General features: G+C 34.2%; 1 protein-coding gene across 7 annotated transcripts in view; it reads right to left on the bottom strand.

Annotated features, from left to right (window-relative positions):
• Positions 1-891: 891 nt before the first annotated feature.
• KRIT1 (KRIT1 ankyrin repeat containing) overlaps positions 892-25,782 on the bottom strand; it is a 36,954-nt gene continuing 12,063 nt past the window's right edge. For all 7 annotated transcript variants that reach the window (XM_019633564.1, XM_019633562.1, XM_019633565.1 and 4 more), the window contains 11 exons: positions 25,532-25,647; positions 25,162-25,305; positions 19,260-19,416; positions 18,465-18,572; positions 16,016-16,172; positions 15,089-15,240; positions 9,839-10,005; positions 8,966-9,053; positions 8,277-8,483; positions 1,878-1,994; positions 892-1,378 (listed from right to left, as the gene is read on the bottom strand). In XM_019633564.1, coding sequence (XP_019489109.1) covers positions 1,310-1,378; positions 1,878-1,994; positions 8,277-8,483; positions 8,966-9,053; positions 9,839-10,005; positions 15,089-15,240; positions 16,016-16,172; positions 18,465-18,572; positions 19,260-19,416; positions 25,162-25,305; positions 25,532-25,647 — 1,482 coding nt within the window. In that variant the 3' untranslated portion in view covers positions 892-1,309. The remainder of the gene's footprint in view (positions 1,379-1,877; positions 1,995-8,276; positions 8,484-8,965; positions 9,054-9,838; positions 10,006-15,088; positions 15,241-16,015; positions 16,173-18,464; positions 18,573-19,259; positions 19,417-25,161; positions 25,306-25,531; positions 25,648-25,782) is intronic.

Raw genomic sequence — 25,782 nt, 5'->3', positions numbered from 1 at the left:
GATAGCAATACTCCCCCAATTTCCTTCATGCTGCCCCTTTTATTCCCACGTCCCCTCACCCCTATCCTTAACCTCTGTTAACCACTATTTGCTTTCTGACTCTATAGTTTTGCCTTCCAGAATGCCACCTAAATGGAAGGGAATGTTACTGCATAACCTTTTGAGCCTGGCTTCTTTCAATTAGCATAACCCATGTGAAATTTATTCATATTGTTCATCAATAGTTTATTCTTTTTTGTTGCTGAGTAGTATTCCACTGTATGCATGTACCTGAGTTTGTTTATTCACTCACCTATTGAATGATTCTTGTTCCTTTTATGATGTCCAGTTTTGTGAGATTTTACAAATACACTGAGTATTTGTCAATCAAAATTAGGATACAGAACAGTTTACTCCCCCAAGTACTTCCCTAAATGAAACAACCAGATATTTAGTGATCTACTCCCTATAATGCAAAGGCAACATAAATAAATCATTAAGCCAACTGATAAAAATACAATATGTACTTAATAAATGCAACTATGAATATCTAGAGATTGTCATTTAATCTGTGTATCTATGTACGTATGTGCTTGTGTGCCAGGCATTTTTGTATAATTTACTTAAGTTTAATAATCCAATTCATTACTGGGTATGGACTTACTTCAACAGAAAATAAATCAAAGCTTAAGATTCCCAGGCTCTGCTACTTCCAGAGAGTGAATGAGCTTGTCTAGAGTGAGTCTCTGAAATCCTCCTTCATAAGGGGTAATTATGATGCAGGGCATTCAAGATTACACTGTGAGAAATACTAGCTTATCCTAGATCCATTTTAACCAAGTCTTTAAAAAACATGCTAAGAAATGTTCATAGATTACAGAAAAATGTTTTAAATAACAGTATTATTTATGGTTTAAGTAGAAAATACATTTCTTTATTCAAATCATGTTGACTTTCAAGTATACTCTGAAATGACACACAAGTTATAGCAAAGCAATATGTATTTTAACTTCACATTCCACTCTAGTCTTTACTATTTACCAAAAATAACTTTTTATAAAGCTTACTATTTTTCTAATATTATACAGACTATCAATCTATACTTTTTTTGTGTTTCTCTGAAAAATTAGAATAGCTTATGTGAAGATATTATATAAAACTAATTGGCATATTACACACCAAACATAAGTACAGATTCTGTACAATGTAATAATATACATATATATTACAAGAGATTTAAGCGCTTGTTAAAAGTAATAGTTTAAGGAATCTTTCATGGAAAAAATCTGTATCACAAAATGTGGTGGCTTAAGTATCAGCTGCTTTCTTCTTATGCATTTCTTTCGGTAGGCATTAACTGTCCGTTTAGCTTCATTAACAGTTTTACCACGAGGCCAGCCTACAAAGTAAAACATGTTGAAAATAAATATGAAACATGTTAGATGAATAAATGACATACATGGCAGTGGGGAGTTCCCTGGCTATTTGAAAAGGTACTTTTTCATCAGGAAGCAGCTTGTCAAGAATAGAGTATTTTCTCAGGCTTTTGAAGGGATTTAAGAAACGACCTACTGGATACAACTAGGGACTCAGACAGGGTACCAGTAGGAAGAGGGAAAGACTACCTAATAACTTGATAGAAGAGATAGGGAATACTGACCAGAATTTTTTTAAATAGCAGAAAAAGAGTTTCATTGTTATAAGACCGAGATAAATTATTCAGATTAGTTTCTGGCTTTGTTTGCTTAGGAAAGGCCTGCCATTTTTCATTGGTCTTAAATATTTTAATTTCATACTAGCAGTTGTCCTTGAAGTAAAATGGATTGTGATTAAAAGAAATAATTTTACTAACACGGTAGTTCACTATTAGAAGTCCAGAATAACTGATATGCACTTACCTGTTTTGTGTGTACTATAAAGCTCATTTTATTTTCCATACTATGGATCTGAAAACATGCATCAGCATCTCCCAGCTGCCACATAAAACAACCATACTTAAGACTGATGAGTAAAGCCTACAAAATAATTAGAAACTGTTGTATTGAAATATATATGAAAAATACCTATCTTACTATCTACACTTATCTCGTCAGGTCTAATGTTAGAATAAAACCTATTCAAAGCGCCATAGTAACCCACACAGACTGCAGTATAGAATTACACATATGGTAGACTCTCAGGAGACTGAGAACAATGCGATTCTTTGTATCAGAGTGACAAAAATGTTTAAAAGATGCTCATTCTGTAGTAAGTGTATATACGTGCACACATGTGCGCGTGTGCACACACACACACACACACACACACAAGAATGTTATTCAGCCATGAGAAAGAAGGAAATCCTGCCATTTGTGACAACTTGGATGGAACTTGAGGGCATTATCCAAATGAAATAAGTCAGAGAAGGGCAGATATTACATGATATCACTTGTATGTGGAATCTAAAAAAGCTGAACTCACAGAAACAGAGTAGAATGGTGATTACCCGGGGCTGCTGGGTGGAGGAAATCAAAGGGATGTTGGTCAAAGAGTAAAATCTTTCAGTTAGGAGACAAATGTGTTCTGGGGATCTAATGTACAGCATGGTGATTATAGTTACTAATACTGTACTGTGTACTTGAAAGTTGCTGAGAGACGTGAAATGTTCTCACCACAGAAAAGAAATGGTAATTATGGGCCGATGGAGGTGTTAGCTAATGCCATGGTGGTATCATTTTGTAATACATAAGTGCATCAAATCAACACGCTGTACACCTTAAACTTATACAATGTTATATGTCAATATGAGTTAAAGCTGGAGGGAAAAAAGATTTCTATTATATTAGTTACTTTCAAGATAATTAAATGTACTACAAGTGTTTACTTTCTGCATGTTAAAATAATTACTTTTACTTTATTCAGTACCTTTTGAATATTCACATAGTACTTTCAGATCTGAAATTTATGTAATAGGGGTAATATGCTGACTTAGGCAATTTCATTTCACTGAAAATAAGTATACTGATATATTTATTAAATATATCATATATACATAAATATATATATAAATATATACTGATATATATTTAAAATAAGCACAATTTTAAAACTTAATAATATACCTTTCATAAATTCAACAGAACTATTTAGAGCAACTTATTCCTACACTTTCCTAACATAATGGTATATTTAAGTAGGCAAGCAATATATTCTTTTGATTATTTTTTAATAATTCTCTCCTAGAAGTAACTTGCATTTTCTTGCCCTAAAAATATATTCTTTGTATACACATATACAAAGTGTTCATCCCATCTTTTAAAATATGTATGTTTAGAAACATGAGCTTTCTATGACTGAGTTCTCAACGTATTGATTATAAATGAACTAAGAATATGCTAAAAAGATAACTTTTTAGGTCATTTTAAAACTGAGGGGAAAAAAATTGAGGTTCTGTAAATGAAACAGTATAATTAATTTACATGAATGTATATTATGTATAATGGGAAACTAATAACATTCTTCTTTAAAAATAGCCATCTACATTTATATTGTAAAATATAACTTTATTGATAGGATATGCTGACATAGCTATTTACCAAGATGCACACTGAAACACTGGGTAAAGGTATCATACTGCTTTAAATTGCTTATTTTTGGATCAGTAATCTGAAATTTGTTTAATCAAGAGGCAGGAAATAGTCCATTTATATAGCTTCATAACAAGTTTAGTGTAAAAAAAACTACATCTGTGGTATAGCAACTCAATTATATGGAAGCCAGATTATCAATAAAAGTACTAAGACCATAAGTTAAAAACAAAGGTTTTGTTGTTAAAAAACAACATACAGGAAAAAAGGAATTCTTGAGAAATCCCCAATAATGAAAACAGCTGAATGGAGCTAATGAACCAGAGTCTACATTGCGGTTTTGAGAGATCTGCTCCAGAAGGAAAAAATAGCTCTCAGGAGGTAAAACCTACAAAGGGCAAGACGCTGCGTGAGGGAAGTCAAAAAGCACAGGACAAATGGCGGGGATAGCTGACAGCAGAAAAGAGAAAACCACCAAAGTCAGGAGTACCACCTAGCTGACCAGGACAGACAAGAGAAACAGTGATGTTGACAAGTGATCATGAAGAATGGCACTATGTGGGTGTTTAGGCAGCAGTCTTATTTCAGAAGGGCATTATGGTCAACATAAACTGGTATCAGCAAAGGGTGATCTGTTGGTTGTGTGCAGCAGTGATGCTGTTAAGACTGAAGATGTATCACCAAGTCAGTTCAGTTATGAAGACTGCAGTGCTTTCACGACAGTAAACAATGAACCCCAACACAATGTATTAATCTATTCAATAGTGTCTATAGTTTATGCAAGGAAAACAGATAAGTCTCTGATGAGCACATGAAATTGGCTGAGCTATATTTTCTATTGGGCAACATTCATTATTTCAAAAAGAAACAAAACATAGAAGGTAGAAGTAATTGACACACACACACACACACACGGTGCCAAAAAATGTATACACATTTTAAGAAAGGAAAAAACTGTTATTAAAGTTGTAATACTCAATATATACCAATAACAAAAGATGAATACAAGTCATGTTTGACTTCTGCAATTACAAGAAGTGCTCAAAGTGGTTACCATCAGTGTAATTTTAATACACGGTTTTCCTTTAATACAGTGTACATTTTTTTTTTGGCACCCTCTGTATATAAAACCCATAGCTGTATTCTATGGCTTTTCCTGAGAATCTCTAAGGCTACTGTATCCCACGTAGAGTTTTAAATGCAAATGAAGGTATTTTTGCAGATGAAGGTGTTTACTCAGTTTAAGCTGGCTTGTCAGTTTAACCCTAGCAGATTTTGGTGAATCTAAGACAACTGAGGACAAGCTGATTGCTTCCACCTTTGATGATCAGAAAATGTAATTCTCTTGTAGCTTTCATATGTGCTATAAATTATCAGAGGCTTGCAGAGCACAAGATAATGATTATATGGACAGAAAACGTCATTACCCTTGGGTTCAATCATGTTTTTATATACCCAAGAATAGCATTTCTATTTATATTTCTAGAAACTGAAAATCTTATCCTGAAAAAGCATACTGTTTATAATATTATCATCCTCTGCCTGATACTACTGCTATCTCACTTAACTCCTAGACCAGAGTATTATTCATAACATGAAATGTTATAAGATATTGCTGAACAATCATTTGAATACTATATAAAACTTTTAATTTTTGCTTCAAGTTGGAATGCTACCAAAAGTCAAACATAAAATACAGTTTAGAGAAATGGGTCAGCGTTACACCCACAGTATCACCATCCAGTTCAATGAAGAAGGATTTGTAGATATTGTTATGAAATGCTCTGAAACAGTAGAGGAAAACTTTTCTGAAATGGTGAGGGGAATTTCTCCTTCATTTTCTTTAACAAATTTAGCACATACAACAGAAATAGAAAAGTGGTTACAAGCTAGTAAGAACCTACTTGGATCTTGTATAAGTAAAATATTTTAAATAGAAATGATAAGCAAATGACCCAAAAGCAAGCTGACATCAGAGACTTCAAAAAATTAAGTTCCAGGTCAATTACTAAAGTCGTCCCTATTCAGCCCTATGTCTCTACATATTCTCTATCTTCATTCACAGGCATATCTAACAGCGTGGTAAGGACAACCCTGTTTTATCATCATCAAATGACTAAACCAGGATTGGGGTATTTTCAGAAGTTATGTGATTACATAACAAAGACTTATAGAAATGGTGAAAATAAAAATTATGTTTATGGGGCTGGCCAAGTGGCTCACTTGGTTAAGAGTGCAAGCTCTGAGCTACAGGGTTGCTGGTTCGATTCCCACATGGGCCAGTGAGCTGTGCCCAAGCTGCCAACAGGTGGCAGAATGGCTCAGCTGGTGAGCGCAAGTGCTCCTAACAACAAGGTTGCTGGTTCGACTCCCGTATGGGTTGGTAGGCTACGCCCACCCGCTACTAAAATTGAAAATGGCACCTTGAGCTGAGTGGCCAAGAGCTGCTGACAGGCAGCCAGATGGCTATTGGACTTGGAGCTGAGCTAGTTGCGCCCTCCACAACTAAGACGGAAGGACAACAAGTTGGCTGTTCCCCTTCCCCAATTCCCCAATAAAATCTTTTTTAAAAAATTATGTTTATGATGAAATTTCCTAATCTAAAGTGTCTTTTTTAAATGCATAAGCTTAGTTATTATTTTAACTGATTTGGAAAATAATCTATTCTTGACAAATCTAAATGAACAAAATAGATTCGATTTTTATTATCTTCTTATACAAACTAGAAAGCTATTCATCCTGTGAAATGTGTTAAACATACTAAAAATAATTGATAACCAACCCCATATTTTATATTATAGTGACTTTAAAAAAAGGAGAACAATACACTCACAAGCCTCGACTGAAAAGCTGTGAGTATTCCAATGGGTATTCACAATCCCTTCCACACTTCACCCTGCCCCCCAAAAGGTTCTGATTTTCAAATTGAAGCTCTTGTATCAGATATATTTCCTTTTTAAATCTAACTGATTTTTTAAATACATAATATAATCACAGTTGAAATTTTTTAAAAGTTGCAAACGGGGCTGGCCGAGTGGCGCGATGGTTAAGAACTGGCTTGGGAAGCCAGAGTGCCCGGGTTCGGATCCCACATGTGAGGGCCAGTGACACTGCCCTCCAAGCTAAGATACTGAACAACAGCTCAGCCTGGAGCTGGGTTGCCATGAGTCGCCGGTGACGGCGACGGCGACGGCGTAGGCTGCAGCCCCTGTGGCAGTGGGTTGCCATGGGCGACCGTGTGTGGCCAGCAGCCAGCGTGAGCGGCCATCAGCCGCAGTGAGCGGCCGTCCAGAAGCCGGCGACTGATCTGCCTCACCCGGGAAGAGCGCAATGATGGTGCCAGCTTGGGCCAGTGAAACAACATCCTCCACAACTAGACTGAAGAACAAAACCACAGCAACTCGTCTGTTCCCGTTCCCCAATTCCCCAGCACTGTTCCCTTCCCCCCAATACCCCAATAAAAAATCTTAAAAAAAAAAAAAAAGTTGCAAACGGTCTATAGTGAAAAGTATCCCTCCTACTCTTGTTCCCAGTTACCTGGTTCCCTTCTCTAAGGCCTTCAAGAGACTTTTTATGCATATGTATTCATGTAAACATAGTCTTCACTGCCCCCCATTTTTAAAAAAAATTGAGGTGTAATTGACATAATATTATTTCGTTTTAGGTGTACAACATGACTCAATATTTGTATATATACTGCAAAATGATCACCAAATAAGCCTATAATTAACATCCATCACCATATAATTACGAAATTTTTTTTCTTGTGACAAGGACTTTTAAGAGCTACTTTCTTAGCACCTTTCAAATATGCAATACACTATTAATTATAGTCACCATGCTGTGCATTACATCTCTATGACTTATTTATTTTACAATTGGAAGTCTGTACCTTTTGAGCCCTTCACCCATTTTCCCCACCCCTGGCAATCACCAATCTGTTCTCTGTATCTATGAATTTTTTTTCTTTCAAGATTCCACATATAAATGAGATCATATGGTATTTGTCTTTCTCTGTTTGGCTTTTTTCACTTTTCACTTAGCATAATACCTTCAAGATCCATCCATGTTGTCACAAATGACAAGATTTCATTTTCTATGGCTGAATAATATTCCGCTGTGTGTGTGTGTGTGTGTGTGTATCAAATCTTCTTTATTCATTCATCCATCAGGGACACTTGGGTTACCTGTTTCCATGTCTTGGCTATCGTAATTAACACTGCATTGAACATAGTGGTGTACATATCTTTTTGAGTTAGTGTTTTCTTTTTCTTTGGATAACTATCCACTTCCCCCATTTTTATAATACACAAAGGGCAGCGTATTTCATTTGGTTCAGCACCTTGCTTTTTCATAAATATCTTAGAGAGCTTTCTACATAAAAATGTTCTTTATTTTTTATTTTTTGTATGGCTGCAAGGTATTAACCTCCTACTGGTAATCATTTAATTCCCCTCAATCCTTTGCTATTATAAATATTGCAATGAATAGTCTTGTATATATGCCATTTCTAGATTTTTCATATAGGCTGGTTCTGTTATTTTAGATATTATACAGAGGGTGACAAAAACAATGTATACACATTTTAAGAAAGGAAAAAACCTATATTAAAACTGTGATACTCAATATATACTGATAACAAAAGATGAATACAAGTCATCTGTATACATTTTTTTGGCATCCCTGCTATAATATGACTAGTCAAAAACAGCAAGAAAGTTGAAAATTTACCTTAGTTTCCATGTTGAGGAGATGAAGTCCTTTTATATTTACTCCTACATACACAGGGATGACTTTATGATTGCTGGGGCTTGCCTTTGTAAATATCTGTCCTGTGAAAAAAGCTGCTCCATATGTAGGAATTTCCCAACAATTCTGTAAGAACATGCGCTGAAGGTGATGCATTTCTTTACTGACACCCTCACTTGTACTAAGATTCTAAAATCAAACAAAGTAAAATAAAGAGATGTGAAGGACGTACCTTTGATAATCCAAATAGGTCAACTGAGCAGTTTCTAAAATCAAGGCTGCCCCCAAAGAAGAATAAAATCGTGTGACATTATCCCAAGAGCAATTTTTCTTTTGAGATCTTATATTAAAAAAAAAAAAGGGAAGAAATATCAAGGTCTAAAATACTGCTTGTCTATTCTACTAGGTTTTTTAAGGGCCTCATGGATAGTGTATTATTTCATGTTTTTAAAAATCTCTAGCCCTTACCACAGTATCCAGCACATAGAAGGTATTCAGTAGAAGATTGTACATTATTAATAAAAATATCTTGTTACTTTCAGTTTCAGGCATGTGAACCAGAAAATCCATTTTTAATTTCAGGACTATATATTTTATGTACCCATGTTTAAAATAACACTAACAAAATTTCAACGAGGCTATAAAATGTTTAGTTCTATTAAACAGCTTACCTTGTATTCATGAAGTATTCGGTTTGTCCAGTGAGGTGCCTTACTTTTCAATTTGGTAATAGGTACAATGGACTTTAGATTTTCTTCACTGTAAGTAAATATGCCAACATCTTTTAAGTAAATCATCTTTAGTAGCTAAAGTAATATAATCATTTAGACACAAATGGCAACTAACTTGATTTTTGAGCTAAAAAATTCAACGCTGTAAAATACCAGAGAATTCTAAAAATTTTAGGCAAAAGCCACAATCCTAACATTGCTCAATTTAGAGGAAAGTTTCTTTCAATTACCACAAAAAAATTTTGAAAATTGAAAACCACAATAAATTTGAGATGTGCTAAAACTGCAGTGTTTTCTCTCAACATGAAACATGAAACTAGTTTTTGTGGTGGGATTCTTAAGTGCATCTGCTTTATAACACTTTTCTATTTATATAAGTCAGGTTTTAGTGAACTTATTTAAACATACATAGTAAAGATAAATTTCAAAAGTATAAGAGTTATCAAACTATAAGAAAACTGTTAAGTCAAACATAAGAAAACTAAATTTGGAATATAACTTAAAGAATGCTTTACACGATACTTTTTTTTTTCTCATTCCATGCCTTGTATTAGTTGTCCCTCGGTATCTGAGGGGGCCTGGTTCCAGGACCCCTAAGGATGCTCAAGTCCCTTAGTCAGCCCTCCGTATATGTGGGTTTGATCTGTGGTTGGTTGAATCCATGGATGTGGAACCCACAAATATGGAGGGCTGATTGTATTTAACTCCAAACCAATGTATAAATAGTTCTTAAAAACACAATATTTCTAAATTTTCTCAGTTAAACTGAATCTTGAACATAGTACAAGACTACACATTTTATCAAATACTTACTTTAGGAAACCTTGCTTGTGTTTCTTACTCTCATAATTTCCATAAACTATTTGCAACAGTAGACTTGCCAATGTTATCAGTTTGGCATCAGGAGCTGTATAAAAGCCCTTCAGTAAATTATATCTGGCTTCATCAAAGAGAATAAGAATAGCTAGAGGGTCTTCAATCTTAAAAGAAAAAGCATAAGTAGGTTATTAGGCTATGATTTCCAGTTACAAATGTACAATTTGTCACTTTCCAATATGGAAAAGCAAAAGCTACATATTTGTATATAAATAAGCTGTTACTGCTTAAGAGTAGGAGTTGTCCAATTTTTTCTATTAAGAGCTAAACAGTAATACTTTAAGCTTTGTGAGCCATATAGTCTCTTAAAACTACTCAGCTGTGCTATCGTAGTGCAAAAGGCGGCACTGGCAATACATCAACAAATGGGTGTGGTGGTTTTCTAATAACACTTTATATATGGATATTGAAATTAGAAGTTCATAAAATTTTCACGACATGAAATGTTCTTTTGAATTTTTTTCAACCATTAATAACTTGTAGGACATACAAAAATAGGCAATAGGATATCATTTGCTAACCTCTGATTTACAGTCCAATACATTTTCATCCGGTTATGGATATGGTAATTTCTAGTACAAGTTTACTTAAATTTTTATATTACTCAAACATTTTTCTATTATCTATGCTTCATACAATATAGTAGTAAATCTCCAAGAAGATAAAAGGAAGTGTGTTAATTCCCAGAGTATGTGTAGTTTAAAAAAAGTTACTTTAAGACAAACTTTTACCTGATGAAAAATATTTTGCACTCTCAAATAACATTAATGGAAAACATATGATTTTTTTTAGGTTTTAAAAACCTTAAGGTTTCACTTTATCTGAAAGGATTATCAAAGATTGAAAAATGCTAGCCTACAGAATATAGTTCTACTTGGAAATAATCACCAATTATAGAGATTCTGAATGAATACTTAAAACATTTCCAAATATAACTCACAATGATCCAAATTCCTTATGGCAAAGATTATTGTTGTCATGCTAACTAAAATAATACTCCATATAACAAAACAGAATTTCATGGGGGAAAAAATGGAGTGGATTGTTCTAGATTATAAAAGACTAAAGAGATAATCAAATGCAAAGCATGAACCTTGGATCCTACAGATGAGAACTATAAAAGACTTTGAAGCAATTGGGAGGAATCTGAATATGGATTTAATATTAGATGTTTTATGGAAGTATTAACTTTACTATGTTGTAAATGGTACTGTGGTATGTAGGTATGTCCTTGGGAGATGCATATTGAAATATGCAGGGACCAAGTGCCATAATGTCTGCAACCTCACTCCTAACCAAACGATTCACAAAGAGAGAAAAGGTGAAGCAAAATACGGTAGTAAGAATTAGTGATTTAATGAATGGTATATGGTGTGAATTTTATTACTTTTTCAACTTTTCTATGGGTTTTCAATGTCTCAAAATAAAATATTAGAAAGAAGATTGAAAACACATTTTTCTAATAAAAACTGACAATGAATTTGAAGAGTCTGAGTTGAGAAGAGTCATTCCTAATAGTATATTTAGTCTTAGTCAACAATTGTTCTTTTTAAATGAAATCAGGCTATCTTAATCTTCTTAAAAAAAATGATGCTAATCAATAAAGGCAATTCATCTATTTTTCAGGTGGTACAAAGAGCAATTCCCTAACTACATAATGAGGGAAAGAACACAACTACTTTATCAGATGCATGATGTTTTGATTTACCTTAAGTATTCTAAGCCTTGCTTCCTTTTCACTTGAGCCTACTTTATATTATTTGTAACATAAATATACAATTTATCACCCAATTATTATCATTATTGCTCTTTTTTTCTAGCAGCCAACTTTTAAAGTATTACTTAGATGGAGAAGGAAAACAGGATGAGTATACTTAAGATTATTTGCAGATTCCATGGATCTAACACATTTTTTAAAAACTGTGCTAAAATACATATAACAAAAAATTTGCCATTTTAACCATTTTTAAATATACAATTCAGTGGCATTAATTATACTAATAATGTGCAACCATCACCACTATTTCCACCACCTTTTTTCATCACCCAAACAAAATCGGTTACCATTAAGCAATAACTCCTCATTCGCCCCCTGCCACACACCAGTGGCAACCACTAATCTACTTTAAATGTCTTTATGAATTTGCCTGTTCTAGATAGTTAATATCAAGATATTTAACATTAAGTAGAATCATACAATATTTATCCTTCTGTGTCTGGCTTATTTCACTTAGCATAATGTTTTCAAGGTTCATCTATGTTATGGCATGTATGAGAACTTCATTCCTTTTTATGGCTGAAATTACATTTTTTGTGTGTGTGTGTGTGTGTGTGTATAAAAAATAATATTTTGTTTATTCATTTATCTGTTAATGGACACTGAGTTTGTTTTCACTTTTTTGGCTATTGTAAATAATGCTGCCATGAATATTGGCATACAGGTATCTGATTTCTTGTTTTCAATTTTTTGGGCATATACTTAGGAGTGGAATTGCTGGCTCACATGGTAATTGTTTACTTTTTTGAAGAACTACTAAATTCTTTCTCACAGCAGCTGCACCATTTTACTCTCCTACTTGCAGTGTACGAGGGTTCCAATGTCTCTACATCCTCACCAATATTCATCACTTTCTCTTATAAATTTTTATTATTGCAGCCATCCTAGGTTTGAACTGGTTTCTCATTTGTATATCTTCACTGAAGAAATGTTATTCAAGTCCTTTGTCCAATTTGGGCTGTCTTTTTGGTTTTGAGTTATAGTTCTTTCTATACTCTGTATAGTAAACCTTTGTAAGTTGTATCATTTACAAATATTTTCTCCCATTCTGTATGTCATCTTTTCACTTTCTTGATAATATCCTTTGATTTACAACGTTTTTAATTTTGATGAAGTCCAATTTATCTATTTTTTATTATTCATGTTTTGGTGTCACATCTAAAAATGCACTGCCAAATTTAAGGTCATGAAGATTTACCCATATGTTGTTTTCTTCTAAAAGTTTTATGATTTAGTAAGTTTTGAAACTGGGAAAAATGAATTGCCCAACTGTATTCTCTTTTTCAAGACTGTTTTGGCTATTTAAGGCCCTTTCTAATTCCATATGTATTTGAGGATCGCCATTTCCATTTCCACAAAAAAGGCCGTTGGAATTTTGTAAGGGACTGCCCTGAACTGGTAGATCGCTTTGCTAGCATCATCTCAACAATATTAAATCTTATCCTTGAACATGGGCTGTCTTTGCAGTTACTTAAGTCTTGTTTAATTTCTTTCAGTAATGTTTTTGTAGTTTTCATTGTATAAGAGTTATACCTCTTTTGTTAAATATATTCCTGGTATTTTATTCTTTTAATGCTATTTTAATAGATTCCTTAATTTCCTTTTTTGGATCGTTTGTTGCTGGTGTATAAAAACAACTGATTTTTGTATTTACAACTTTGCTGAATCCATTTATTAGCTCTAATAGCTTTCTTGTGGATTCTTTGGAATTTAATAGGATCATGTCATTTGTGAAAAGGAGATACCGTATTTGCCGGCGTATAAGACGACTCGGCGTATAAGACAACCCCCTAACATTTCCACTCAAAATACAGAGTTTGTTATATGGTCGGCTGTGTGCGATTTTGCGAGTGTGGTAAAATCGCATAACAGCAAAATCGCATAACAGCCGAGCATACACCCAGCAGCGCTGCTGATGCCTGAACGGTATGTGGAATGAAGTGGGCGGGCATCGGGAGGCCACTATGGACGGGGCAAGCACTATGGGCAGTCTATCTGAAGTGTACCTGGCGTATAAGACGACCCCCCACTTGGAGGCATATTTTTCAGGGCCAAAAAATCGTCTTATACGCCAGCAAATACGGTAGCTTTCCTTCTTTTTCCTTTCCCATCTGAATGCCTTTGATTTCTTTTCCCCTCCCTCCTTCCCTTCCTGTCTAATTGCTCTGGCTAAAGCTTCCAGTAAGTACTATGTTAAATAGCAGTGGTGAAAACAGGCATCTTTGTCTTGTTCCTGACCCTAGAAGGAAATCTTTCAGTCTTTCACATTGAGTATGTTAGCTGTGGGTTTTTCATAAACGCCCTTTATCATATTGAGGAAGTTCCCTTCTATTCCTAGTTTTCTGAGAGTTTCATCATGAAAGGCCACTGGATTTTTCTCAGATGCCTTTTCTGTGTCAATTGACATGATCATGTGGTTTTTTCCCCTTCATTCTATTTGTGATTCTAACACATTTCTAATGAATAATCAAGATCTTTGTTTTTGGTAAACTTCATACAAATTTCTATATAACTCTCAGCATATTTGGCTGATATGACTAAATCTATCTTTGGCTTGATAATATTAGAGGGACAATCTGAGTACTCAGGCACAAAACATTTACCAAGTTTGAACATGTTCATTGAAACTTTCATGTGCTAAAATTTGCTTAACCTTGTTTGTTTATTATTTCCTTGAATAAAGAATCAGGAAATGCACTGCATATTTTTTCTTCACCACAGTTATGAGACTTGGAACTACCCCCACCACCCCAATTTTCATAGCTACCACTGTATTTAGACTATCATACCTATTGTAGTTTAACTTATAATATCTCCTTAGGTTTCTTCCTTGTCCATTCAACCTTCAGATGGCATTATCTCACCACTCCTCTAATATTTACTGTAATTTAAATCCAAACATAATTGCTTGGAACAGTCTTTTTATCAAATATAAACTGTATTCTTTTTTTTTTTTTACTATCTATATAGTTCTCTGCTTGGGTTGAGAACAGCTGCTTACTGTTTGTTGAGAATAATTTTTTTATGTTCCCTTGGCAAATAAAATCTTTGTTACCCAGAATGTTGTTTTCTTTTCTCCTCCCTTCCACACCAAGGTATCTCTTTACTTCTTTGAAATTTACACAACTGATTTGCCCTTTATTAAGTTTATCTTTGGCACTATACTTCCTTTCTAACTCTTCTATTTTTTTTTTTTCTGTGTAATCTGTCTTCCATCTGGTTGGTAATTCTCTTTAGGATAGATTTTCTTATTTCTTTTGTATTCTAAAACAATGGAGGTAAAAACAAAAAACTATCCAGGAGCTTTGTAAGTTGACATGAAGAACACAATTTCTGCCTCTAGTGCCTACAACAGGACCTCAATAAATTCTGTACATTTAAATGACTGTAAATAACATTTCCAAGCAAACCTTTTTTTCAACTTCCAAAGGGAGTCTCACGTCTCTTCTTAGGAAAAGCTGTGGCGTTTCCCTTTGGGGATCCAAATGTGTCAATTCAGCAAGTATTTCTGGCCAGTCCCGAACATGTTGCAAGGGTTTATGATAAGGTTTGAGCTGAAGGCCTGAAAAACATCTTTCCTTTTATAAATGATAATGTAAAAATAAATCAGTTGAATCAATGTATAGAAACTTTGTATTAAACTCTCTGCACTTAAGTACTGAATACACACAAATTAAAGGTCTACATTTAAATAAACATTGACTTTAATCAATATTACTACCCAATTTGAAGTTAACTACTTTCGTTTTTAAGAATATAAGAATTATGACAATAACTCTTAAAATGAATAAAATTTATTAAATCTTTTTAAGACCTTTAATTCCATGGTAGCCTATTTTAGTATGATACAATCAGGACAATTTAGTTTAAAAAATACAGTTAAACCATTAGATAACCAATCACAACAACCTCCATTAAATCCCTTATGTATTTGCAATTTGAGAGAAATCTATAGTGACAGTAGATTGATTTTAAATAAAAAGATCTGATAGAAAACTAATATAAAGAAAAATATTTTTGTATTATTTTGAGCTGTGAAAATAAATGCAAGTTGGATGAGCACCATATTTAATGGCATTCAAATCAAATTCCAATGCCAGAGAAGAAATGTTTTGGTTTTTACCACTTAAAATATTGTTTGGATGAAGGGGGAGGAGGAGGTAGACCCAGAGGCTTACCTGTTTCAACAGTTTGAGCACTAATAATTACATAAAAGGGTAGCACACTATGTCATTTCAAAATTCAAAAGTCAGTAATAAGGTGATGCTCTACTGAAATTTACCAACCCACTCTCAAAAAGGAATGAGGTTCACACAACAAAATAACAACTTTCTTACTGAGGTTTTCTGAACAGATCCAAATGGTGAAATATTGCTGTGTTTCTTGAGAGAGACGCATTCCTTCCATTATCTGCTGCACTGTGGTATTATTTCCATGCTTCAGTTCAACAGACCGGTATGATCCATCCATTCTGTATATTCGAACTTTTTCATACTAGTACAAAGAATGATAATAAATTATGCAACCTGGTTAGAAATTATACATCCCAATCCAACAAAATGCTTTAATTTCAACTTCATCTGCTTTATTATAGATTTCTAACATAAGAAATATCAGAGGGCCGGCCGAGTGGCGCGTTGGTTAAGAGCTGGCTTGGGATGCCAGAGGGCCCCGGTTCGGATCTCACATGAGGGCCAGTGACACTGCCCTCCACAGCTAAGATGCTGAACAACAGCTCAACCTGGAGCTGGGCTGCCGTGAGTCATCGGCGCCGGCGTAGGCTGCAGCCCCTGTGGCAGTGGGTTGCCATGGGCTACCGTGTGTAGCCAGCAGCCAGCGTGAGCAGCCAGCAGCCGCAGTGAGCAGCCATCCAGAAGCCGGCGACTGATCTGCCTCGCCCGGAAGAGCGCGATGATGGTGCCAACATGGGTCAGTGAAGCAACGTTCTCCACAACTAGACTTAAGAACAAAAGGGCAGCAACTTGTCTGCTCCCTTTCCCCCAATTCCCCAGCGCTGTTCCCATCCCCCAATTCCCCAATAAAAATCTTTAAAAATAAAAAGAAATATCAGAAAAACTGCTTCAAGTGCAAGTCTGCTGGCATTATTTTGTAAAATCTTACTTCTGTTATTTATATTTTCTAATATGTTTTCCTCTGCATAGTCCCTGGTCAAATAAGTTTTAGAAACTAAGGCAAATGGCTTTTTTAAAAATTCATCTTCAAAATCTTCTGAGAGGATATTTTAAAGCAGTTAATGTACAATGTAAATATCACATGGGGGATATAGATTTGTTAACTAAATCTGGTGTAAGTCAAGTACTTCATGAGTCAAGTGGGTACAAATTATATTGTAGAAATGTATACGAGCAATAATTTGTCCTAAAAAGAATCTGCGATAGAAAACTTTGCAGGTAAAAGTTATAGAACGATGGACCTTTCTTTCCTCCAGTTCAGAAAATCCCAGAAAGAAGTGATATTCTCAATACATTTTTATTGTCATGGGAAGTAACTGACGCCTCCAAACAACTTCCAGGGCAGTTCATTTTGGATAAAAGTACCTAATTTTCTTATCTTACACATTCTAATATAAAAATTATGCCAAGAAAAAACTGTTTTAACTATACAATTAGAAAATAAATCGTAACGTATAACATAAGGGTGCCCACACCACTTACCTATTTTCTTGCCTTTGTTTTGTGCTCATGGAATAGTGTTTTGACAAAATATGTATAACTGTGGGTGTAATTATCCTAGAAGGGAGCGATCATATATTCTTTATCACTTATCACTTTTGGCATTTTATGGTGTTAAATTCACAGAAATATTCAACAAAGACATATTATCTAGTTCAGGGGTCGGCAAACTGCAGCTCTTTGGGTACGTATATGTGACTCTGAAGTAAAATTGAAAATGAAAATAAAACTTTCATACTTTCATTTATAAAATTTTTAAAGGATATTATTCACATAATGGTGATTTGATATGTTTTATGGCTCTCGAATAATTTTTAAATTGTTGTGAGGGACAGGATTGGCTCTTACGTCTCAAAAGTTTGCCGACCCCTGGTCTAGTTGATGGGAATGTCTGGAAAGGCTCGGACATATGGGTTATATCTATTGGTATCAAACGTTTATCCTCTATCTGTTGGTATAAAGCCTTTTATATAGTTTGCAAGTTTTCAGTTTTTAAATTGATGATAGTTTTATCGTCACCATAACTTTTAGACATTAGTAAGTTTTTTCCTAATTGTTAATTCTTCTCTACCTTAATGTCACAGCTAATTATTTTGGACGTAATAAGATGGAAAGGCCAGGTTGAGCTGACAGAATAAAAGAGCTAGGAAATCGCCTATTTTAACCCATTCACTTTCTTGAGGAGGAAAATGAATCTGTAACAGATAAGTAACTTGCTGAAACTAAATTAATAAACGATGTGTAATGTTAGTTTTTATAAATATAAAATGCTGCTGAGAAGGCCTCAGTAGAGAGATGCTTCAATGAATAGATTACAATTTGTAAGTAACACATCATCTATACAGATTATATAGGAGATTAGATTATTTTAAATGATTGAAAGATTTGTTTATGCAAGTTTCATTTTGTTATGCAAGAATAAATGTCTGAGTGTTAGGGATGGTAACAAATTTAATACCTATGAAGTCTAACCATGAGGTTTTATAAAAGCAGTAAAGAAGCAATCTAGCCATTCATCCTTCTACTCTTGCCACAGATCCTCAAATTACTTATCAATTTAAGTACGATTTGGCTTTCTGAAGGTAATTCTTACTGGTTTGTTAATGGCTTCCTTCAACAATTTTGCAGTTTCTTCCCAATTATTTTGTTTGTTTTCTTCACAAATATTTAAAGGGGATCTTCCTTGTTGGTCTGTTATGTGCTAGAAATGTGGGGGAAAGAAAGGGATAAAGAAAAAAGGCATTAGAAATATATGGTTTTCTAAGGGAAAACATTCAATCAATCCAAGTTTCATGAATAACAGACTCTTTTCAAGTATTAAGCAAATATTAACCATACTCAGTACATGCTATACTTGAAAAACATGAATTGCCAAAGATGAAAGAATCAAAGCACTAATCGATGTGATTATTGTTTTTTAAAATTCTGATTATAGATACAACAAAGGTTTTGTTAAAACTATTATTTTTCCCTTCACAGAAAACATTTGTTAGTACAATTTCTAGAATGTGGGTAGAAAATCTTTTTCACTTTTAAAGATATTTTTGAGGAAATACAATATAAAATAAAAAGAGGTTAAAATTTGTGTACATTCTGGAGATGGATAACGGTGGTGATTGCACAATAATATGAATGTCCTTAATGTCACCAAACTGCACCTAAAAATGACTTGAATGGTAAATTTTATGTAAGGAATATTTTCTCACAATAAAAAATATTTATGTACAAAAGCAAAATTTATACACCATAGTTACTCTATGTAGTAAGTGAAATTTATTTTTACTTTCAAGTTTACAATGGAACATTTAAGTGTCATTACTTGTTATTCACTGCTTGAGCATAAAAAAAACCCAAAACAAAAAATAAAAAAACCTGGAAAATAACTTACTCTGTCAACTTCTGGATGGTTTAAGAGAATCTGTACTATTTCAGCATGTCCTCCTCCAGCAGCAAAATGAAGAGGAGAACTAAGCTGTCCATTTAAAAGGTTTGGATTGCACTTTCCTTTCTCTAACAATATGCGAGTGGCCTCAACTTTTCCATACCTATAAAAAAACCCACAAAAACAAAAATGAAAAGTCATCTGAAATGTTTTAAAACTCCAAGTTTTAGTTAACATCTCAAAGAAATCTACGATTGTTCTAGGGAGAGAACAAGAAATTAAGATATTGACATACTCGTAAATGTTTTCAGTGCCGATGGATTTCTTATGAATTATTCTGGCTCAATTCAACTGTGTTTATTTCTGATTGGAAGAAAATATAACCTCAAACACAAGATAGAGCACATGCTAGAGAACCACTGCACACAAAGTACAAAAGTTATAAATTATGGAGATAAAATTTTTAGTCAAAAATATGTTCAGAAAGTAACTCATAAACTTAATGTTTTTCACAAAGCCCCGACTATGATTTACAAAATAGGCCCAAAGACGTAATTCTATATGTAGCTCTTGTATTAGGTAATGTGTGAGACACAGAGATATGTAAAATATGTAAGATAAAGGTATACAGTGTTATCAGAGGTAAAACAGAAACATGGGATAGTTACATAAAATTTAAGTAAACGTTTAGGCTAACTATCAACAAAATAAGGCACTGTATACTTATCAAATAGAGATAGTATATAATTAATGCTTTTAAAAAATGTTGGAAAAGGAAGATTATGAGTTCAGTCTAAGATGGTCCTGTAAAGTGTTGTGATGAAGAACAATTTTGCACTGGATTTAAAATAAGAAGGAACTGAAGAGATGCTCAAGAGAGGTACAATGTTTTAGGTAGTGGGAAAAGGAGTAAGCAAAGCAAGGGTACCCAGAAGGGTACAAACAAAGCATGTGCCAAACACAGGCCACCATCTGGTTACAGCCAAACACTTCCGGAAGGCTGTAATCTGAAGCAATGGTGGAAAATTCATTGTTTGGAAATACATGGGTGGGAGGGGGAAGAGGAAGGAAAATTTGCTGTAAGATATGGTGCATTTGAGGGGAAAATTGCACATCTTAGAACTCACCTGATTTGCTCTCACCCTTCCTTTCTTCCCCTTCCCATACCCTCTGGTTTTCCTATGCCCTGAACCTGCCACTTGTATCCTACCTCTTATTCATGTGACTTTTCGCTCATGTTCTTTGCTATTTCTGAGCTGTCCTTTTCCACTTTCTCATTTTGTTCAGGTTAAATGCTATTACTTCTCTGAAACAGTTTAAAATTTTACCTCATTTCTACTGCCTTTTAGCATTTTATTTTTGTTTCTTTTATGGGACTTATCTCATTTTGCCTACTTTTACCCTGGCTTATATACATTTCTTCTCTATCAGTCTGGAAATTCCTTGAGGCAAGGTAGGGACTGTATCTTTGCATTCTCCAAACTGCTTTATGCACAAAAAAAATGAGTGACTAGACTGCTCAGTAGGCAATTGAAAATGCAGGCTTGGTACTCAGGAGGAAGGCAAAGGCTCAAGAGAGCTATCTGAGAATACACAAATTCATCTAACCAAAAAGAATAACTGTTAAGGCTGGGAGAATGAATGAAGTCTTTCTGAGAGAAAATTTAGAGAAAGATGATCATCTTAGAACCACGAAATGCATCTTGAAAAACTCTTTCAAGACAGGAGAAAATACTAAGGAAGCAATTCCAGAAGTAAAAATAATTAATACAAACATACATTTTGTATGATGCTTTAAAATTTTCTAGGTACTTTCTTATATAATCTTCACAGCAACTTATGAAGCAGGCAGAGGTATTTTTATTGCACAGATCAGAAAAATGAAGCTTGAACCAGTTACCGTATTTCCCCATGTATAAGATGCACCCTTTTTCGAAAAATTTGGGGTCAAAACCCAGGTGCGTCTTATACAGTGGTTGTAGATCATTGTCAAGTCATTTAAAAAGTGTGGCATTTCAAATACTATAGATGGAACTGAGGATAAAGCAATATATGAAGACAGTGATTTGTCATCAGACACAGATGAGGACAAGCTAATGGTTGGGAGTTTTGACAGTGATGAGGAGTTGTATGAATTTTATGATGAATAAAACTTGAGTTCAATAACTTTATGTAATCAATTTTTTTCCAAATTTTGGGCCCCAAAATTAAGGTGCATCTTATACATGGGGAAATACTGTAACTTGCCCAAGGTCTCATGGTTATCAGCCAGGGTTAAAATTCGGTTTTCTGAACCTTAGTATAGCAATTTCCATACTGTACCACATGCTTAGGTTTCAGAATGAGACCAGTATTTCAATAATAATAATAATGATAAAGTAACAATAATATCTTGCATTTGTGCTGACCTTATGGCTACCTTATGCCCTTTCAACTCCAATTTATTCTTCAAATGAAGGAGTGGTCAACCGTATTAAATGCTACTGAGCAGGGAAAGAGATTAAAATCTCAGAAAAGGTTAAGAAGGTTCATAAAGAATGAAAAAGAGAAAGCAGTGAGTATAGCCCACTCACCTTTGAAGTCTGGCTATGAAAAGAAGGAAGGAAACGTGATAGTGGCCAGAAGAGGCAGCCCGTTCAAATTAAACCTTTTTTTAAGGAGGAAGAGAACACTGTTTATTTGAAGGTAGGAGGAAAGAAAGTGCAGGATAGAAGAAAGTGAATTTAATGGGGAACAAGAAGGATTTTTTACTTGCATACCCTATGGTACAGAAGAGAGATGGGAACAAAAACTCATCATTAGGGGTGGAGAAGAAGGACATTTTTAAATCCTTTTTTTTGAAGATAGGAATAAAATTATCTAATGAGAGTAGAGAAAGAAAGCAGTGGGAGTTTAAGTGCTCAAGAGTAGAAAGGTGTAGAATGGCTTGTAGGTGAGGACTAAAAGGCTGACAGGATACATGAGACAAAGAAGATAGACAACTAAGCTGCAGTGAAGGCCCAAATGAAATCAGATGGAGTACTCTGTGGAAGCCAAATCATCGTAGTTCTAAAACACCCTCGAGCGATGATGTCAGAGAGAGAAGACACTGATTTGAGAGGGGCGAGAGAATACAGATGTCAGTGAGACATTTACTGAGTGCCTGACACGTTACCCATCTGGGGAGAAAGCCAACTTAAGTAGTTTGGAAAATGATGATTCTAGTCAAGAATAGTTATTGGGTATGTGGTCACCAATATGAGAATTTTGAAAGACTGGGGCAATCCTAGGGGTGATTTAAGTAAGTGGTTCTCAAAGAGTGATTCAGGAACCCATGAGGACCGCTGAACTCTTTTCAGGGTATCCTCTAGGTCAAACATATTTTCATAAGAATACTATGATGTTATTTGCCCCTTTCACTCTCATTTTCTCCTAAGATAGTGGAATCTACATGATATATAATATTGCAACAAATTAAAGGTAGAATCAGATGTGAAAATCCATCTATCTTCTTTTTTTTTTTTTTAGCTGAGCCATCCTGCTACCTATTGGTAGCTTAGCGGCTGCTTAGCTCAGGCTGGCATCGAACCGCTGTTGCTCAGAGCTCAGACTCTTGAGCGAGCTCTTAACCAACTGAGCCACTCGGCCGGCCCAAAATCCATCTATCTTCTATTCAGCTGGAGAGTAAAGAGATTTGCAAGAATGTAAAACAATGCTCCTTGTCTTGTTAAACATTTTCCAGTTTTATATTCTAACATGGTAAATAATACTAGATATAATTCATATAAACAAAAAGTTCTTTGGGATTCTGTAATTTTTGAAAGTGAAAAGGGTTCCTGACACCACAGTATGAAAAACGCTGATCTAATAAAAACTCTCATCTTAAAGATGAGAAAACAGGCCAAGAAGAGTAAAATATCTTGTTTAAGCTTATAAATATAGGCCCCAATTCCCAGTCTCAGGATGAGATAGCCCAATATTCCCCCCGTTGATCCTTGTACCAATAAGAATCAGAGTACATTTCCAAGATAAAGTAATTTAAATTTTTTACTAAATACTTAAATCAGTCTTGATTCAAATTCACATCAATCAAATGATCTACCTGATTAAAAGTATTGAAAGGTGACCCATACCTCCTGGTATATTAAACTTGGTTATTATTTCCAGCTGACAGAAAATGAATTTTATTAAAGGATAAAACTCTTTTCCTTGGTGTATTGTAGTAATAAGATGTTTCAAATAAAAATATTACAGATTAATGAATTTTAGATTTAGACATCAAAATCTTTAAATTATTACAATACTTTAATAGTAACAGCCAACATTTATTGAGTACTTATAATGTGCCAGGTACTCTGGAAGCATTTATTTGCATTTCTCCTTTAATCTTAAGAAAGGTACTATTATTAAGCCCATCTTGTAGGTAAAGAAACAGATCCTTAGAGACATTAAGTAACTTGCCAAAGGTCATACTTTTAGGAACTAAGAGTTGGGATTGAAACCTAGGGACAATCCAAAGCACATTAAATACTATACAACACTTCTGTTTTTATGTAACAGGTAGTTAAAAATATTACCATTCTTTTATTAGAGAATAAAATTCCCTGCCATAAAAAGCGGCAATAATTTGGTATTCCTAGACTAAAATTCACTGCCTCTGTCTTACCCAATTACACAGTGTACTTTCTTAGCGTTTGAACTATATTCTCTATCTCTTTTTGTTTATTTCCAGGTAAAGCATATGAGTTGTTTTAGTACTGTTGCTGCTAGCAATATTTACTAGTAATCTAAAGAAACAACTATAAGTTTAGTTAATAAAGATTTAGGGTAACTCTTTCCAAATCTGCTATAAAAATTCCCTGTAATGGGCAAATAAGAATATGTGTATAGAATAAAGGAGCCTATTTTTTAAAGAAACAAAACAAAATTTAAGGAGCATATTTTTAAGGAAACGGCATATTTTTAAGGGAGAAAAGATGTATGTTTAAAACAAGTATATTTAGCTTTTTGATCACAAATAATGGAATAAAAAAATTGAGCTGAAAAGAACTCTAGAAATGATCTAATTAATGCATTTTACATATAGATTAAAAAAAAAAAAAAACACAAAAAAACGCCACCCCTGAGATGCAAAGAGGTGAAGTACCTTGCTCAATGTCACGCCACTAAGAAGTTGTGGACATTTAACAAGCAGTAAATCATGTAGGCACTGCTTAAACGAGCCGAAGAAGTTCACTTTAAACAATAAGTCAAAAGCAACTTTTCCATAAGAAATAATGGTAAATAACTTTACTGCATCCTCTCTAAAGGATAGGGAATAGCATACAGTTAACTACTGCTATGAACATAAATTTAAGAACTCACCCAAGCTAAAGGGAAGAGTTATCATCATGAGAGAGGAATGGGAGAGCAAGAACTACATTGGGCAACTAGTGGAAAGAGCTAACCTCAATCCTGTGAGCTAATTCCTCTCATCCAAAAAAAACATATGAAGGCTTTTGGGGATTTCTTGTTACACAGCTTTGAACTTTTAACACATGATGCAAGGTCAAATCATAAGTAGTTAACACATGTAAATTTTATAGTAAGGATAAACAAACATAACAACCCCAATACAAAACAATAAAAATTGCAAGGATAAATAAGGGACCCTGTGCTGTGCAATGACACTTACTAGTCATTAGCTATCCTAGTGTATGACCTGGTAATGCCTGAGAACACTAACAGTACTTTTCCCATGGGGCAAACCTTGCAACTGCGAATGGAGGCACATATATATAGTAATCAAAGATCTTAAATAGAAAGCTCATAAAGTAAACATAGTAGCAAAAAACATGGCTGGAATGAGAATAGTTTTGAAAAGAAGCACTAACATTTATAACTAAGAATTAATTCCTTCTAAGAGGAAAATAATAAGTAATCTATTTACCAGCATGCATAATGAATGGGTGCCCAGTGGTCACTATCTAATTGGTTGACTGAAAATCTTTCATTGAGAAGACGGCTTAATAATTCTGAATCTCCTTCGCAGGCACTTCGATGGAGTGGAAAATCATCTACCCACTGTCGTTCCCTATTCATAAAAACAAATTAAAAAAAACCAAAACACCATTGAAATTTAAATTATTTCAAAACAAATGTGACATATCAATGAAAGCTACATATCACTGAGCAGCTATAAACTAAATCATTTATGCAATGATTATATTACACACTAACTGCATATATCATTTTAAATAATATTTTAACATTAGAATGTAAGTTTTAAAAAGCAATGTGGAGTAAAACCAAAACAGTACTTGTCTTCTGTGACACTGCTCATGCTTCTCTGCCATTTTTCCTGTTTGGGAATTTGGATTTTTGAGTAGTCTGGAGCTCCCAGACCAAAGTATGGATTTATCACCACTTTATCAACCTAGAAAGGGAAAACAAAACAAAACAAACCCTTAAGCATTTTAGATATTTGACTTTAATATATATAAGTAGAGCGAAGTATGGATGCCATCTTAATGTTTAGTAATAGATACAATTATGTCAGGAAAAAAAATGA

This window comes from Hipposideros armiger, unplaced genomic scaffold (genome assembly GCF_001890085.2).
Source record: "Hipposideros armiger isolate ML-2016 unplaced genomic scaffold, ASM189008v1 scaffold_1343, whole genome shotgun sequence".
NCBI classification, from domain to species: Eukaryota; Metazoa; Chordata; class Mammalia; order Chiroptera; family Hipposideridae; genus Hipposideros; species Hipposideros armiger.
Note: the sequence above shows the minus strand (reverse complement) of the source record. Positions and strands in the feature narration are given on the sequence as shown.